We start from the raw sequence: 17,257 nt of genomic DNA on the forward strand, positions 1-17,257 counted from the left end.
GGAGGTTGTAGTTATTGGTCAATTCAATTTCTGTATGAAATTACATTTGTGATTGCAGATTTATAGGCTAAAATCTCAAACCCGGAAGCTTATAAGAAATACCGCTATGCCCCCCGGCGAACCAACAGGCAAAGCCTCAATACAGTACTAAGATCGAGTCATACTACACCGGCTCTGACGCTCGTCGGATGTGGCAGGGCCTGCAAACCATTACAGACTACAAAGGGAAGCCGAGAGCTGCCCAGTGACACGAGCCTACCGGACGAGCTACTTCTATGCTCGTTTCGAGGCAAATAACACTGAAACATGCATGAGAGCACCAGCTGTACCGGAAGACGGGTCAACATTCACAAGGCCGCAGGGCCAGACGGATTACCAGGACGTGTAATGCGAGCATGCGCTGACCAACTAGCAAGTGTCTTCACTGACATTTTCAACCTCTCCATGTCCGAGTCTGTAATACCAACATGTTTTAAGCTGACCACCATAGTGCCTGTGCCCAAGAACACTAAGGTAACCTGCCTGAATGACTACTGACCCATAGCACTCACGTATGTAGCCATGAAGTGCTTTGAAAAGCTGGTCATGGCTCACATCAACATCATCATCCCAGAAATCCTAGACCCACTCCAATTTGCATACCACCCCAACAGATCCACAGATGATGCAGTCTCTATTGCATTCCATACTGCCCTTTCCCACCTGGGCAAAAGGAACACCGATGTGAGAATGCTATTCATTGACTACAGCTCAGCGTTCAACACCATAGTGCCCTCAAAGCTCATCAATAAGCTAAGGACCCTGGGACTAAACACCTTCTGCAACTGGATCCTAGACTTCCTGACGGTCCTCCCCCGGTGGTAAGGGTAGGTAACAACACATCTGCCATCCTGATCCTCAACACAGGGGCCCCTCAGGGGTGCGTGCTCAGCCCCCTCCTGTACTCTCTGTTCACTCATGACTGCACGGCCAGGCACGACTCCAACACCATCCATTAAATTTGCCAATGACACAACAGTTGTAGGCCTGATCATCAACAATAACGAGACAGCCTATAGGGAGGAGGTCAGAGACCTGGCCGTGTGGTACCAGGACAACAACCTCTCCCTCATCGTGATCAAGACAAAGGAGGTGATTGTGGACTACAGGAAAAAGAGGACCGAGCACGCCCCATTCTCATCTACGGGGCTGCAGTGGAGCAGGTTGAGAGTATCAAGTTCCTTGTTGTCCACATCACCAACAAACTAACATGGTCCAAGCACAACATGACTGTAGTGAAGCAGGCACAACAAAACCTATTCCCCCTCAGGGAATAGGCATGGGTCCTGAGATCCTCAAAAGGTTCTACAGCTGCACCATCGAGAGCATCCTGACTGTTTGCATCACTGCCTGGTATGGCAACTTCTCAGCCTCCGACCGCAAGGCACCACAGAGGGTAGTGTGTACGGCCCAGTATATCACTGGGGTCCATCTTCCTGCCATCCAGGACCTCTATACCAGCCGGTGTCAGAGGAATCCCCCCCCCCCCTCTCCACACCACTGCCACTCTCTGTTGTCATCTATGCATAGTCACTTTTATTAACTCTACCTACATGTACATACTACCTCAACTAACCGGTGCCCCCGAACATTGACTCTGTACCGGCACCCCCTGTATATATTATTTTATTTTCTACTCCTGCTCTTTTATTCTAATCCATATTTTTTGAAACTGTGTAATTGGTTAGGGGCTCGTAAGTAAGCATTTCACTGTAAGGTCTACACATGTTTAATCAAATTAGATTTGATTGTCTAAGTTTGGAACAGTGCTAAAATTGTATATCAACTGAAAAAATGTAGCGCAACAGAACCAGTTACAACTGAAATAGCTGATCCTCAATGAATTCTAGATCTAATAGTCCTAATCATCACTTATTATTATTACAAATAGAAGATTATCATTTCTCACAATGATGCTGGTTTAGTAAAGTAAAAGCTTAATCAATGTCTTGCAAGAAAAAGCTGAATCAATGTCCTGCAAGATCACACAATGATTCATTAGTATTTTACATAGCAGATCCGAATGTAATAGCATATAGGCCTAAGCCTACTGTAATATAGTAGGCCTATAATATGTTACACCAAAACACATTCTCAGTCATTTCTTATCTGAAGCTGCATAGTCAAATATTTTGCCTCATGCAGCTAAAACTCAACAACGCAGGCTATGCTTTGTGTTACAGGTTTTGGTTTTACCATTTATGTTAAATATTCCTTTGTCTAATTTTCCCTGTTTTTGTTTTGCACATTTTTGGGGGTTTGCTTCCTGTCTTTAAGTTTGGTGTGGATTTCTCTTTTGTTTGCCTCTTAGTGGACAAATGTATTGGCTGTTCATGGTGGGTGTCTTTTACGTCCCAGTTGTTGCTATGTAACTTTCAGTGGACACCCCCATGAGTGTCTTTTCAGAACCCCTCCTAATACCCCACCTGTTTAGTTTTGGTTGTTGTCAGTGACTCTTTTGTTAATTTAAAAAAATTGTACCTTCATTTAACTTGGCAAGTCAGATAAGAACAAATTCTTATTTACAATGACGGCCTACACCAGCCCAACCCGGACAATTGTGCACCCAATCACAGCCAGTTGTGATGCAGCCTGGAATCGTACCAGAAGTGACACCTCTAGCACTGAGATACAGTGCCTTAGACCGCTGCGCCACTCGGAATCCACTGTAAATCCACTGCTCTTCGGCTATAGAAGTTTGTTGCACAGCCTCTGAATGTCATAGAGACAAACCAAAGATATTGCAAATGCATCGGAGTCACGCCTTAGTCATATCAGCTTGTTTCTAGCATAAAGCATTGCGGACTAAAGCATGGTTTTATATAATCATGTCCATTTAAATGGAATTAAAATCAATTAAATCAGTAGCAAACTTTGTACCCCAGGAGGATTAACTGCTGCCTTGGCAGCAGCTAATGTGGAATAAAATAAAACATTTAAATACCTCTGGTCCTCCTCATCTTCACGCTCTCCCTCTCAAACTGAATAGACATCAGTAAGCCTAGTCAGCGCACAGATATAGCATTGTTTCTTTTATTTTTTACAAATTGACTCCCCTCAAGTGCCGCTGTACACAGCACAGTCATTGGTTAGGCAGCAAACAAAAAGGGTTTATCTGTGCCTCGACACAATCCTGTCTCTGAGGTCGATGGACAATTCCTTTGACCTCGGCTTGGTTTTTGCTCTGACATATACTGTCAACTGTGGGACCTTATATATATATATATATAGACAAATAATTTACAATCAATTGAATTTACCACAGGTGGACTCCAATCATATCTCAAGGAAGATCAATGGAAACTGGATGCACCTGAGCTCAATTTCTAGTATCATAGCAAAGTGTCTGAATACTTATGTAAATAAGGTATTTTTAATTTAATTTGTAATAAATTAGCAACATTTTCTAAACCTGTTTTCGCTTTGTTATTATCGTGTAGATTGAGGAAAAGCATGTATTTAATCGATTTTAGAATAAGGCTGTAAAGTAAAACATTTTGGAAAAAGGGAAGGGGACTGAATACTTCCCAAATGCACTGTAGCTACTGGACAATGTGGTGAAGAAGGCGCAATAGCACCTCTTCAATCTCAGGAGGCTGAAGACATTTGGCTTGGCCACTAAGACCCCCACAAACTTCTACAGATGCACCATTGAGAGCATCATGTCGGACTGTATCACAGCCTGGTACGTCAATTACACCGTCCACTAGCGCAGGGTTATCCAGAGGGTGGTGTGGTCAGCCCAAATCATCGGGAAGGCCAAGAAGATCATCAAGGACCTCAGCCACCCATACTATGGTCTGTTCACCCTACTGGAGACAAAATAAACAACACCTGTTTAAGCAAGTTGATGGCTAGCGGAGTAGAACACTTGAAAAGGAGAGCCTCACACTCTAGGAGGTCAGATGCAATCATTTTATAACCAATGTTTTGACAGACAAGCTGTATTCATTAGGGTATAATGACAAACACTGCAGGCCACTAATTTATAACCTTTGAAAGGAGACACACAGGTGTCTGTAATCATGGTGGCTTGATTTGAACCAAGCTTGATTTCATTGGTTGATTTACAGACATAAATAGAACATATAAAAAGGCATGAATGGATAACATTCGATCATAGATACAATTTTGCTACATAGGCCAACAAACATTTACAATGAATAGCAAAATCACAATAATCCCAAGAATGGCTTCAGAGCAATGTCTACGTTGAGACCGAAGGGAGAAAGGGTCTTTAAATTAAAAATCCAGGCGGCCTCTCGTTTTTAACAATAAATTGTCAAGGTCACCCCCTCTCATAGGGAGGGTGACGTGTTCAATGCCGATTATAGAGAAGGGACGAAATAGTGGTTCATTCCACTACCATCTAAAATGCATCAACAGTACAGGTGCATCAAAGCTGGGACCGACAGACTGAAAAACTGCATAAAACATTTATAAACTGCTTTAAATAGTCACCACTAGCCGGCTTCCGCCCAGTACCCTGCCCTGAACTTAGTCAGTTACTTGCCGGCTACCACCCGGTACTCTACCCTGCACCTTAAAAGACTGCTACCCTATGTACAGGTAGGTAGGTCCAGCCGGCCAGGTAGGTAGGACGGTGAAAAGGAGAAGACATTGTCTGTCCTGCTGAGTTTTGATGCAGAGTCTTTGTCCGACAAGGTCACGTTAAGATGTATCAGTTATCTCGTGAGAGCTTTTGTTCCAAAAATACTACAGTGTATTAGGTGTGAAGTTTATGGTCATGTTGCAGCAGTGTGTAGGAGGGAGATTGCTAGATATGAGAAGTGTGCAGGAGGGCATGAGATGAAGGAATGTGTAGTATCGGTGGAGAAAGTTGCGTTATCTGTGGGGGTGCCCATGGGGCTGGAGATCTGAGGTGTCTGGTGAGAGAAAGGCAGGTGGAGGTTAGCAGGGTCAGAGTAGTACAGAAAGTGTCATACTGAAGCAGTTAAGAGAGTGGTAGAGGAAGATGGTTACAGGATGAGGGATCCTGAGAAGATTCCTGTGAGTAGGCAGAGACCAATAGAGAGTGATGAGAATAATATTTGCTTCAGTAAGGTGAGTTTCTTAGTATTCATAGCCATGGTCATAAACTGTACTGCAGAAATGGAACGTAAGTCACAGAAAATATAGGTTGTGGTGGAAGCTGCAGAGAAGTACTTGGGATTGCGAGGTTTTACTGCAGAAGAATAGCAGGGGGTGTTGAGTGTAAGTGTTCTGTCCCCCTGACAGTTGGCCTGGAGTAGGATTAGATAGGGTTAAATGGTGGAAAGGGGTGTTGGGTTTTTTAGTGAGGGCTAATAGTTAGCAGGGTAAATTTCCTTTTCCCTAATTTTGTATTACTGTATCACAAAGTACAATGAATTGTACAGTAGGTGACTGCAATACAGCAATTGGTTTGGTCTGCCATTAAAACTTAAAGAAGGACAAACCAATGAAAAAAGACACTGTACCAGTGGAGGAAAAAGTCCTAAATTGTCATACTTGAGCAAGTAAAGATACCTTAATAGAAAATGACTCAAGTGAAAGTCAACAAGTAAAATACTACTTGATTAAAAGTTTGAAAGTATTTGGTTTTAAACATACTTAAGTATCAAAAGTAAATGGAATTGCTCAAATGTTACTTAAGTATCATAGGTAAAAGGTCAAACCATTTCAAATTCCTTATATTAAGCAAACCAGACGGCACAATTTATTTTTTAGTTTTTTTATTGACTGATAGCCAGAAGCATACTCCCACACTCAGACATAATTTACTGACTAAGCATTTGTGTTTAGTGAGTCCTCCAGATCAGAGGCAGTAGGGAGTACCAGGGAGGTTCTCTTGATAAGTGTATGAATTGGACCATTTTCCTGTCAAAATGGAACGAGCACTTTTGGTGTCAAGGAATATGTAAGGAGTAAAAAGTAAATTATTTTCTTTAGGAATGTAGTGAAGTAAAAGTACAAGTTGGCAAATAGTAAAGTAAAGTACAGATACCCCCAAAAAACTTCTTAAGTAGTATTTCAAGTATTTTTACTTAAGTACTTTACACCACTGCACAACATACCAGTGAGGTACAGATTTGAAGAAAGCCGCCTACTAATACCCCCAGGATACCTGTATCCGTAACAAGGAATTTAGTGAAGTAAAAGTACAAGTTGGCAAAAATATAAATAGTAAATTACAAATACTCCAAAAAACTTCTTAAGTAGTATTTCAAGTATTTGTACTTAAGTACTTTACACCACTGCACTGTACAACAGACCAGTGAGGTGCAGATTTGAAGAAAGCCGCCTAATCAACTCAATTGGAAAACATCCTTTTACGAAGACTAAACTAATTTCCATCCCTAGCTGACACATACTGTATGTAGAGACAAAGACGACAGACAAATGTTTACATTATATCTGGCAACACTTGACCTTTGATTGAGATAAAGAAGGTATTACACTGAAATATGAAAAGGTAAAAAGTACGGTATAAAAAAGCCCTGGGCTTGAAAGTGCAGCTGACCAAGATGTCCAAACAGAACAAGTCAGTCATAATTTGCCTTCATTGCACACAATATTGAGGATATGAACTTCAATAATATTTTTTTTAAACACTAAGCATTCCTTCACCGTCTTATCAAGTGTTTATATGTATCCCTAAATAAAGGATAAAAAATATATATATTTAAAGAGGTGATCTTTGTGGTTAAAATTGTCTTAGACGAGAGCTGTCCCAAGGCAGCTATCAATCATCAATATTTGGATCATCAGATGAGTCCAGCTGCTGTAGCGGTGAGCCATCCCACTGCTCCTCCAACACCAGCCACCACTGCGGTTGTAGACCCAGCTAACCCTGCTGCACCTAGAGGGAAACAACACAACATACTTTGGTCACTGTGGCATTCACAACAGAATGTACCTCAGGCATCAGGGAATCACAGCCTTGTCTTGTCTGAAAATAAGAGGTCTTCAATGTTCTAATATGCAAAATCAAGGTGGAACAAATCTTAAAGAGAGATGATCAAGGTATAGTTGGGGATTATCACAAGATCATATTCCTATTGATTCTGTGACTAATAGCAATTAATTGACAATATGGTTCTCTGTAAAGTTGCCACTGTATTGGACACAACACAATTATGTAAACTGATTTTTAAATATGATATTTAAACACATGAAAATGTGACTGTAATTACCTGCCGACTGCAGAACCGCAACGGTGCTTCCAGCCAACACACCACCGCCACTTGCAGTGGCTGCGGATGCCATCATGCCGGCTGCTACAGACTTGGCGGCGATGCCAGCGGCGGTAAACCCTGTAACGCCTAGGGTAGCTGGAGCCAAGACCACCGCTAACCCTTAAAAGTTCAAATAAACATTTCAATTGTAGCCTACTACAGTTGGCCAAGTAGCAAATTGAAGTTATTGGGTAAAATACTAACATAAAAAAAAAAAATAGCATGGCAAATGTCTCACCTGCTCCTGTTGCTGTGACCGCAATAACGGTAACTGTTTAAAAAAAAAGCAAGGATGTACAATGAGCAAATATAATTACATGAAAATTGTATGCCACATTTATGCATTGGTTACTGTAGCCTAGCCTACTTCACACAATTTAGATTTAGCCAGATACATTAGGGGTTTAGGTTACTCACGAAGTTCCATGGTTCCTCAGTGACTATCAGTGACTGCAGGAGAAAAGACTGGGTCCGGGTTAAATAATGCAGTGCTTAGATTTTTGGGGGAAACGAAACTTAGGTGCGCCAATTTAGGGTGTGTCTGTATCCATCTCGGTGCGCATATTGGACATTTCAACCATTCCGCATTGGAAAATGGATTGACAGGGTGCTGGTTGTCACAACTTGCCGGAACTTCGATCAGGCAAACAGAAACGAAAGTCAACCGTTTCTTATTCCTGTGAAAAGGATATTAGATAAGGATCTACGATAGCTCGGCCATCACGTGAAAGGAACATGAAACAGGACAATCGAGCCAATGGTGTAGGCGAGTAGACTTTTGGTTATGTTCAAAGGTAGTAAAGAAAGGCACAATGCTTTATTCATTTTCCAACCGAACGGAATCCCCGCCGCTTGGCTTTTTATAAAACTGAGGGATGGGGTTAGAGAAATGTAACCACTTTCAAATTCATAGATGGATCTACAGATGCAAAACGCAGCTATAGTGCGTTGCAATGCAATGACTGCCGTGATATTAAAATGATAGTTTTTAAGTAATGTTTGTCCACGAAGACATTGTTTACAAACAGTGGAGTAAAACAAACATATTTTTTGGCATAAGACAGTTGTACTAAGTTTATATGACACTTTAAGTAATATTCTTCTATGGGGCTTTACAGTAAATACTGTAAGTGACATGACAGTATTTAGATTGTTTTGGCCCATCCCTTGACACTAGGTGGCGCCAAAGGCTTGCATTTGACAATACTGCAACTACAACTGTGAGTGAACAGTTACTCTGCAGGTGGCACTGTGGTTTCTTGAACCTTTATTACTGTAAAACAAAAACTATCTTCTCTTCAGTAAGGGCATTACAATACAAAGCACCACTGTCAAATGAGAGCTCTGTAACAAATGTTTGTTTTGGTAAACTGACTGTAACCAGGCCATGGGATTTTGCAGAACAAAGGAACACATTGACCAGAAAGTAAAACATTTACAGGAACCCATTTCAGTGAGTCTTTGAAAATATACAGTTCACTACAAAAGTATTGGGACAGTGACACATGTTTTGTTGCTGTACTCCAGCACTTGATTAAATGACTATGAGGTTAAAGTGCAGACTGTCAGCTTTAATTTGAATGTATTTTCATACATATCAGGTGAATCGTTTAGAAATTACAGTACTTTTGTACATCGTCCTATTTTAGGGGACCGAAAGTATTGGGAAGAATTCCCTGATATGTGTAATAAAGTAGTCAAAAGTTTAGTATTTGGTGTCATATTCCTAGATCGCAATGATTACATCAATCTTGTGACTCTACAAACTTGTTGGATGTATTTGCTGTTTGAATTTGGTTGTTTCACATTATTTTGTGCCCTATAGAAATGAATGGTAAATCATGTAATTGTGTCATTTTGGAGTCACATTTATTGTACATAAGAATAGAATATGTTTCCAAACACTTCTACATGAATGTGGATGCTACAATGATTACGGATAGTCCTGAATGAATTGTGAGTAATGATTAGTGAGAAAGTTACAGACACACAAATACCAGGGGGTGTTGAGTGGTAGTGTTCTGTCCTCCCAGACAGCTGGTCTGGGGTAGGATAAGATAGGGTTAAATGGTGGAAAGGGGTGTTGGGTTTTTTAGTGAGGGCTAATAGTTAGCAGGGTAAATGTCCTTTTCCCTAATTTTGTATTACTGTATCACAAAGTACAATGAATTGTACAGTAGGTGACTGCAATACAGCAATTGGTTTGGTCTGCCATTAAAACTTAAAGAAGGACAAACCAATGAAAAAAGACATTGTACCAGTGGAGGAAAAAGTCCTAAATTGTCATACTTGAGCAAGTAAAGATACCTTAAAAGAAAATGACTAAAGTGAAAGTCAACAAGTAAAATACTACTTGATTAAAAGTCTAAAAGTATATGGTTTTAAATATACTTAAGTGTCAAAAGTAAATGGAATTTCTCAAATGTTACTTAAGTATCAAAGGTAAAAGTACAAACCATTTCAAATTCCTTATATTAAGCAAACCAGACGGCACAATTTATTTTTTCGTTTTTTTATTGACTGATAGCCAGAAGCATACTCCCATACTCAGACATAATTTACTGACTAAGCATTTGTGTTTAGTGAGTCCTCCAGATCAGAGGCAGTAGGGAGTACCAGGGAGGTTCTCTTGATAAGTGTATGAATTGGACCATTTTCCTGTCAAAATGTAATGAGCACTTTTGGTGTCAAGGAATATGTAAGGAGTAAAGAGTCAATTATTTTCTTTAGGAATGTAGTGAAGTAAAAGTACAAGTTGGCAAATAGTAAAATAAAGTACAGATACCCCAAAAAACTTCTTAAGTAGTATTTCAAGTATTTTTTTATTAAGTACTTTACACCACTGTACAACATACCAGTGAGGTACAGATTTGAAGAAAGCCGCCTACTAATACCCCCAGGATACCTGTATCTGTAACAAGGAACGTAGTGAAGTAAAAGTACAAGTTGGCAAAAATATAAATAGTAAATTTAAACACCACTGCACTGTACAACAGACCAGTGAGGTGCAGATTTGAAGAAAGCCGCCTAATCAACTCAATTGGAAAACATCATGTTGCAAAGACTAAACTAATTTCCATCCCTAGCTGACACATACTGTATGTAGAGACAAAGACGACAGACAAATGTTTACATTATATCTGGCAACACTTGACCTTTGATTGAGATAAAGAAGGTATTAAACTGAAATATGAAAAAGTAAAAAGTACGGTATAAAAAAGCCCTGGGCTTGAAAGTGCAGCTGACCAAGATGTCCAAACAGAACAAGTCAGTCATAATTTGCCTTCATTGCACACAATATTGAGGATATGAACTTCAATAATATTTTTTTTAAACACTAAGCATTCCTTCACCGTCTTATCAAGTGTTTATATGTATCCCTAAATAAAGGATAAAAAATATATATATTTAAAGAGGTGATCTTTGTGGTTAAAATTGTCTTAGACGAGAGCTGTCCCAAGACAGCTATCAATCATCAATATTTGGATCATGAGGTGAGTCCAGCTGCTGTAGCGGTGAGCCATCCCACTGCTCCTCCAACACCAGCCACCACTGCGGTTGTAGACCCAGATAACCCTGCTACACCTAGAGGGAAACAACACAACATACTTTGGTCACTGTGGCATTCACAACAGAATGTACCTCAGGCATCAGGGTATCACAGCCTTGTCTTGTCTGAAAATAAGAGGTCTTCAATGTTCTAATATGCAAAATCAAGGAAGAAATAAATCTTAAAGAGAGATGATCAAGGTATAGTTGGGGATTATCACAAGATCATATTCCTATTGATTCTGTGACTAATAGCAATTAATTGACAATATGGTTCTCTGTAAAGTTGCCACTGTATTGGACACAACACAATTATGTAAACTGATTTTTAAATATGATATTTAAACACATGACAATGTGACTGTAATTACCTGCCAACTGCAGAACGGCAACGGTGCTTCCAGCCAACACACCACCGCCACTTGCAGTGGCTGCGGATGCCATCATGCCGGCTGCTACAGAGTTTGCGGCGATGCCAGCGGCGGTAAACCCTGCAGCGCCTAGGGCAACTGGAGCCAAGACCACCGCTAACCCTTAAAAGTTCAAATAAACATTTCAATTGTAGCCTACTACAGTTGGCCAAGTAGCAAATTGAAGTTATTGGGTAAAATACTAACATAAAAAAAAAAAAATAGCATGGCAAATGTCTCACCTGCTCCTGTTGCTGTGACCGCAATAACGGTAACTGTTTAAAAAAAAAGCAAGGATGTACAATGAGCAAATATAATTACATGAAAATTGTATGCCACATTTATGCATTGGTTACTGTAGCCTAGCCTACTTCACACAATTTAGATTTAGCCAGATACATTAGGGGTTTAGGTTACTCACGAAGTTCCATGGTTCCTCAGTGACTATCAGTGACTGCAGGAGAAAAGACTGGGTCCGGGTTAAATAATGCAGTGCTTAGATTTCTGGGGGAAACGAAACTTAGGTGCGCCAATTTAGGGTGTGTCTGTATCCATCTCGGTGCGCATATTGGACATTTCAACCATTCCGCATTGGAAAATGGATTGACAGGGTGCTGGTTGTCACAACTTGCCGGAACTTCGATCAGGCAAACAGAAACGAAAGTCAACCGTTTCTTATTCCTGTGAAAAGGATATTAGATAAGGATCTACGATAGCTCGGCCATCACGTGAAAGGAACATGAAACAGGACAATCGAGCCAATGGTGTAGGCGAGTAGACTTTTGGTTATGTTCAAAGGTAGTAAAGAAAGGCACAATGCTTTATTCATTTTCCAACCGAACGGAATCCCCGCCGCTTGGCTTTTTATAAAACTGAGGGATGGGGTTAGAGAAATGTAACCACTTTCAAATTCATAGATGGATCTACAGATGCAAAACGCAGCTATAGTGCGTTGCAATGCAATGACTGCCGTGATATTAAAATGATAGTTTTTAAGTAATGTTTGTCCACGAAGACATTGTTTACAAACAGTGGAGTAAAACAAACATATTTTTTGGCATAAGACAGTTGTACTAAGTTTATATGACACTTTAAGTAATATTCTTCTATGGGGCTTTACAGTAAATACTGTAAGTGACATGACAGTATTTAGATTGTTTTGGCCCATCCCTTGACACTAGGTGGCGCCAAAGGCTTGCATTTGACAATACTGCAACTACAACTGTGAGTGAACAGTTACTCTGCAGGTGGCACTGTGGTTTCTTGAACCTTTATTACTGTAAAACAAAAACTATCTTCTCTTCAGTAAGGGCATTACAATACAAAGCACCACTGTCAAATGAGAGCTCTGTAACAAATGTTTGTTTTGGTAAACTGACTGTAACCAGGCCATGGGATTTTGCAGAACAAAGGAACACATTGACCAGAAAGTAAAACATTTACAGGAACCCATTTCAGTGAGTCTTTGAAAATATACAGTTCACTACAAAAGTATTGGGACAGTGACACATGTTTTGTTGCTGTACTCCAGCACTTGATTAAATGACTATGAGGTTAAAGTGCAGACTGTCAGCTTTAATTTGAATGTATTTTCATAAATATCAGGTTGAACCGTTTAGAAATTACAGTACTTTTGTACATAGTCCTATTTTAGGGGACCAAAAGTATTGGGAAAAATTCCCTGATGTGTAATAAAGTAGTCAAACGTTTAGTATTTGGTGTCATATTCCTAGATCGCAATGATTACATCAATCTTGTGACTCTACAAACTTGTTGGATGTATTTGCTGTTTGAATTTGGTTGTTTCACATTATTTTGTGCCCTATAGAAATGAATGGTAAATCATGTAATTGTGTCATTTTGGAGTCACATTTATTGTACATAAGAATAGAATATGTTTCCAAACACTTCTACATGAATGTGGATGCTACAATGATTACGGATAGTCCTGAATGAATTGTGAGTAATGATTAGTGAGAAAGTTACAGACACACAAATACCAGGGGGTGTTGAGTGGTAGTGTTCTGTCCTCCCAGACAGCTGGTCTGGGGTAGGATAAGATAGGGTTAAATGGTGGAAAGGGGTGTTGGGTTTTTTAGTGAGGGCTAATAGTTAGCAGGGTAAATGTCCTTTTCCCTAATTTTGTATTACTGTATCACAAAGTACAATGAATTGTACAGTAGGTGACTGCAATACAGCAATTGGTTTGGTCTGCCATTAAAACTTAAAGAAGGACAAACCAATGAAAAAAGACATTGTACCAGTGGAGGAAAAAGTCCTAAATTGTCATACTTGAGCAAGTAAAGATACCTTAATAGAAAATGACTAAAGTGAAAGTCAACAAGTAAAATACTACTTGATTAAAAGTCTAAAAGTATATGGTTTTAAATATACTTAAGTGTCAAAAGTAAATGGAATTGCTCAAATGTTACTTAAGTATCATAGGTAAAAGGTCAAACCATTTCAAATTCCTTATATTAAGCAAACCAGACGGCACAATTTTTTAAAAAGTTTTTTATTGACTGATAGCCAGAGGCATACTCCCATACTCAGACATAATTTACTGACTAAGCATTTGTGTTTAGTGAGACCACGAGATCAGAGGCAGTAGGGAGTACCAGTGAGGTTCTCTTGATAAGTGTGTGAATTGGACCATTTTCCTGTCAAAATGTAATGAGCACTTTTGGTGTCAGGGAATATGTAAGGAGTAAAATGCAAATTATTTTCTTTAGGAATGTAGTGAAGTATAAGTTCAAGTTGGCAAATAGTAAAGTAAAGATACCCCCAAAAACTTCTTAAGTAGTGTTTAAAGTATTTTTACTTAAGTACTTTACACCACTGCAGAACAGACCAGTGAGGTACAGATTTGAAGAAAGCCGCCTACTAATACCCCCAAGATACCTGTATCCGTAACAAGGAACGTAGTGAAGTAAAAGTACAAGTTGGCAAAAATATAAATAGTAAATTACAGATACTCCAAAAAACTTCTTAAGTAGTATTTAAAGTATTTTTACTTAAGTACTTTACACCACTGCACTGTACAACAGACCAGTGAGGTACAGATTTGAAGACATCGGCCTAATCAACTCAATTGGAAAACATCATGTTGCGAAGACTAAACTAATTTCCATCCCTAGCTGACACATACTGTATGTAGAGACAAAGACACCAGACAATATTTACATTTATATCTGGCTAGGCGATATGTCCAAAATATCAAATCATGGTATATGTCAAATTGTTGACAGTATGACGTTATTTTGTTTTTGATTAATAAAAAATCTACATTTGCTTTATTAGTAGTGCTTGACCCTAGGTGTAACGGATTTACTCCTCATCTTCCGAAGAGGAGAGGCGAGAAGGAAAGGAGGAACAATATGCAGCGTCAGAGAAACTATACATGAACAGAAATACAAAACAATAAACGTGAAAACCCCAAAACAGTCCCGTGTGGACTGGCTGAAACACAATAAATCACCCATGTCACACCCTGGCCTCACCAAAATAATAAAGAAAACCCAGATAACTAAGACCAGGGCGTGACACTAGGGTGGCAACACATATTCTACATGATTTCAATGGGTCTTTCTCCATCCTGATTGTTATATACTGTTCAATTCAACTTCAACCTAATTTTCTGCATTTCCTGCACTCATTTGAGATAGTATTTGGTCCCATATTCCTAGCATGCAATGATTACATCAATCTTGGGACTCTACAAACTTGCTGGATGCATTTGCTGTTTGTTTTGTTGTGCTTCATATTATTTTATGTTTCAGATCATTTTCGACCCTTTAGAAATTAATGGTAAATCATGTATTGTATCATTTTGGAGTCACTTTTATTGTAAATAAGAGTAGAATTTGAATACTTCTGCATATATGTGGATGCTACCATGATTACGGATAGTCCTGAATTAATTGTGAATAACGATTAGTGGGTAAGTTACAGACGCACAAATATCATCCCCCCTCCCCCCAAAAATGCTAACCTCCCCTGTTATTGTAATGGTGAGAGGTTAGTATGTCTTGGGGGTATGATATTTGTGCGTATAACTTTCTCACTCCTCATTATTCACGATTCATTCAGGACTATCCATAATCAAGGTAGCACTATGTACAAAAAAAGTTATTTAATTGGTAAGAGGTTCACCCGGTATGGAGGAAAATACCTTTAACATCAGTCATTGTATAATTTCAAATCCGAAGTGCTGGAGTACAGAGCCAAAACAACAAAGAATTGTGTCACTGTCCCAATGCTTTTGTAGCTCATTGTATACAGTGCATTCGAAAAGTATTCAGACCGCTTTTCCCTCATTTTGTTACATTACAGCCTTATTCTAAAATGTATACAATTATTTTTTCCTTCAATCTACACACAATACCCCATAATGACAAAGCGAAAACAGGTTTTTAGAAATGTTTGAAAATGGTATTAAAAATAAAAACAGAAATACCTTATTTACATAAGTATTCAGATCCTTTGCTTTGAAACTCAAAATTGAGCTCAGGTGCATCCTGTTTCCATTGATCATCCTTAAGATTTTATACAACTTGAATGGAGTCCACCTGTGGTAAATTCAATTGATTGGAAATGATTTGGAAAGGCACACACCTGTCTATATAAGGTCCCACAGTTGACAGCGCATGTCAGAGCAAAAACCAAGCCATGAGGTCGACAGAATTGTCCGTAGAGCGCCGAGACAGGATTGTGTCGAGGCACAGATCTGGGGAAAGGTACCAAAACATTTCTGCAGCATTAAAGGTCCCCAAAAACACAGTGGCCTCCATCATTCTTAAATTGAAGAAGTTTGGAACCGCCCGGCCAACTGAGCAATCGGGGTAGAAGGGCCTTGGTCAGGGAGGAGAACAAGAACCCAATGGTCACTCTGACAGAGCTCCAGAGTTCCTCTGGGGAGAAACTTCCAGAAGGACAACCATCTCTGCAGCACTACACCAATCCGGCCTTTATGGTAGAGTGGCAAGACAGCAGCCACTCCTCAGGAAAAAGCACATGACAGCCCGCTTGGAGTTTGCCAAAAGGCACCTAAAGGACTCTGACCATGAGAAACAAGATTCTCTGGTCTGATGAAACCAAGATTGAACTCTTTGGCCTGAATGCCAAGCGTCACTCTCTGGAGGAAACCTGGCACCATCCCTACAGTGAAGCGTGGTCGTGGCAGCATCATGCTGTGGGGATGTTTTTCAGGGACTGGGAGACTAGTCAGGATTGAGGGAAAGCAAAACAGAGCAAAGTACAGAGAAATCCTTGATGAAAACCTGCTCGAGAGTGCTCAGGGCTTCAGAGTGGGGTGAAGGTTCATTTTCCAGCAGGACAATGACCCTAAGCACAGAGCCAAGACAACACAGGAGTGACTTCGGGACAAGTCTCTGAATGTCCTTGATTGGCCCAGCCAGAGCACGGACTTGAAGCCGATCAAACATTTCTGGAGACCAAACAATAGCTGTGCAGCGACACTCCCATACAACCTGACACAGCTTGAGAAAATCTGCAGAGAAGAAAAGGAAAAACTCCCCAAATACAGGTGTGCCAAGCTTGTAGCATCATACCCAAGAAGACTTGAGGCTGTAATCACTGCCAAAGGTGCTTCAACAAAGTACTGAGTAAAGGGTCTGAATACTTATGTAAATGAGATATTTAAGTTCTTTGTTTTTAATACATTTGCTAACATTTCTAAAACCTGTTTTTGCTTTTACATTATGTGTAGATTGATTGGGGGGGGGCTACAATAAGGCTACAACGTAACAAAATCCTTTCCGAATGCACCGTATATTTTAATATGTAGCATCTAGTAGTGCAACCCCGTCGAGGTTTGGACCTCTTGAGTGTAATTGCTAAGGTCTTAAGACTGTCAGATGCAGGGACCCAGATTCCAGTCCCAGTAGGGTTATCACTCTCATTTTCTGCCATATCATCGCTGAGATATATTGGGTTTACACGTACTGTCGTCTTTCTTAAAACTTGCACCTTGTGGTAGAACTGTGTCTCTGAAAGACCTTCAGTCCTTTAATCCACTGGGAG

The 17,257-nt window shown here is 39.9% G+C and overlaps 1 protein-coding gene across 3 annotated transcripts; it reads right to left on the reverse strand.

Annotated features, from left to right (window-relative positions):
* Positions 1-5,736: 5,736 nt before the first annotated feature.
* Positions 5,737-11,882, reverse strand: LOC109887955 (interferon alpha-inducible protein 27-like protein 2A). 3 transcript variants are annotated; one of them, XM_031829033.1, is made up of 4 exons: positions 11,637-11,687; positions 7,495-7,527; positions 7,215-7,376; positions 5,737-6,880 (listed from the first exon to the last, which is right to left on the reverse strand). In XM_031829033.1, the coding sequence occupies exons 1-4, from the start codon at positions 11,644-11,646 to the stop codon at positions 6,786-6,788; spliced, it is 300 nt and encodes a 99-aa protein (XP_031684893.1). In that variant the 5' UTR covers positions 11,647-11,687; the 3' UTR covers positions 5,737-6,785. The 3 variants fall into 3 exon arrangements, with proteins under 3 accessions (XP_031684893.1, XP_031684892.1, XP_031684891.1); XM_031829032.1 differs by lacking the exon at positions 11,637-11,687 and adding an exon at positions 7,674-8,958; XM_031829031.1 differs by lacking the exons at positions 5,737-6,880; positions 7,215-7,376; positions 7,495-7,527 and adding exons at positions 9,764-10,841; positions 11,177-11,338; positions 11,458-11,490 and having other exon boundaries at positions 11,637-11,882.
* Between the last annotated feature and the right edge of the window lie 5,375 nt (positions 11,883-17,257).

This window comes from Oncorhynchus kisutch, linkage group LG7 (assembly GCF_002021735.2).
Source record: "Oncorhynchus kisutch isolate 150728-3 linkage group LG7, Okis_V2, whole genome shotgun sequence".
In the NCBI taxonomy this organism is placed as follows: domain Eukaryota; kingdom Metazoa; phylum Chordata; class Actinopteri; order Salmoniformes; family Salmonidae; genus Oncorhynchus; species Oncorhynchus kisutch.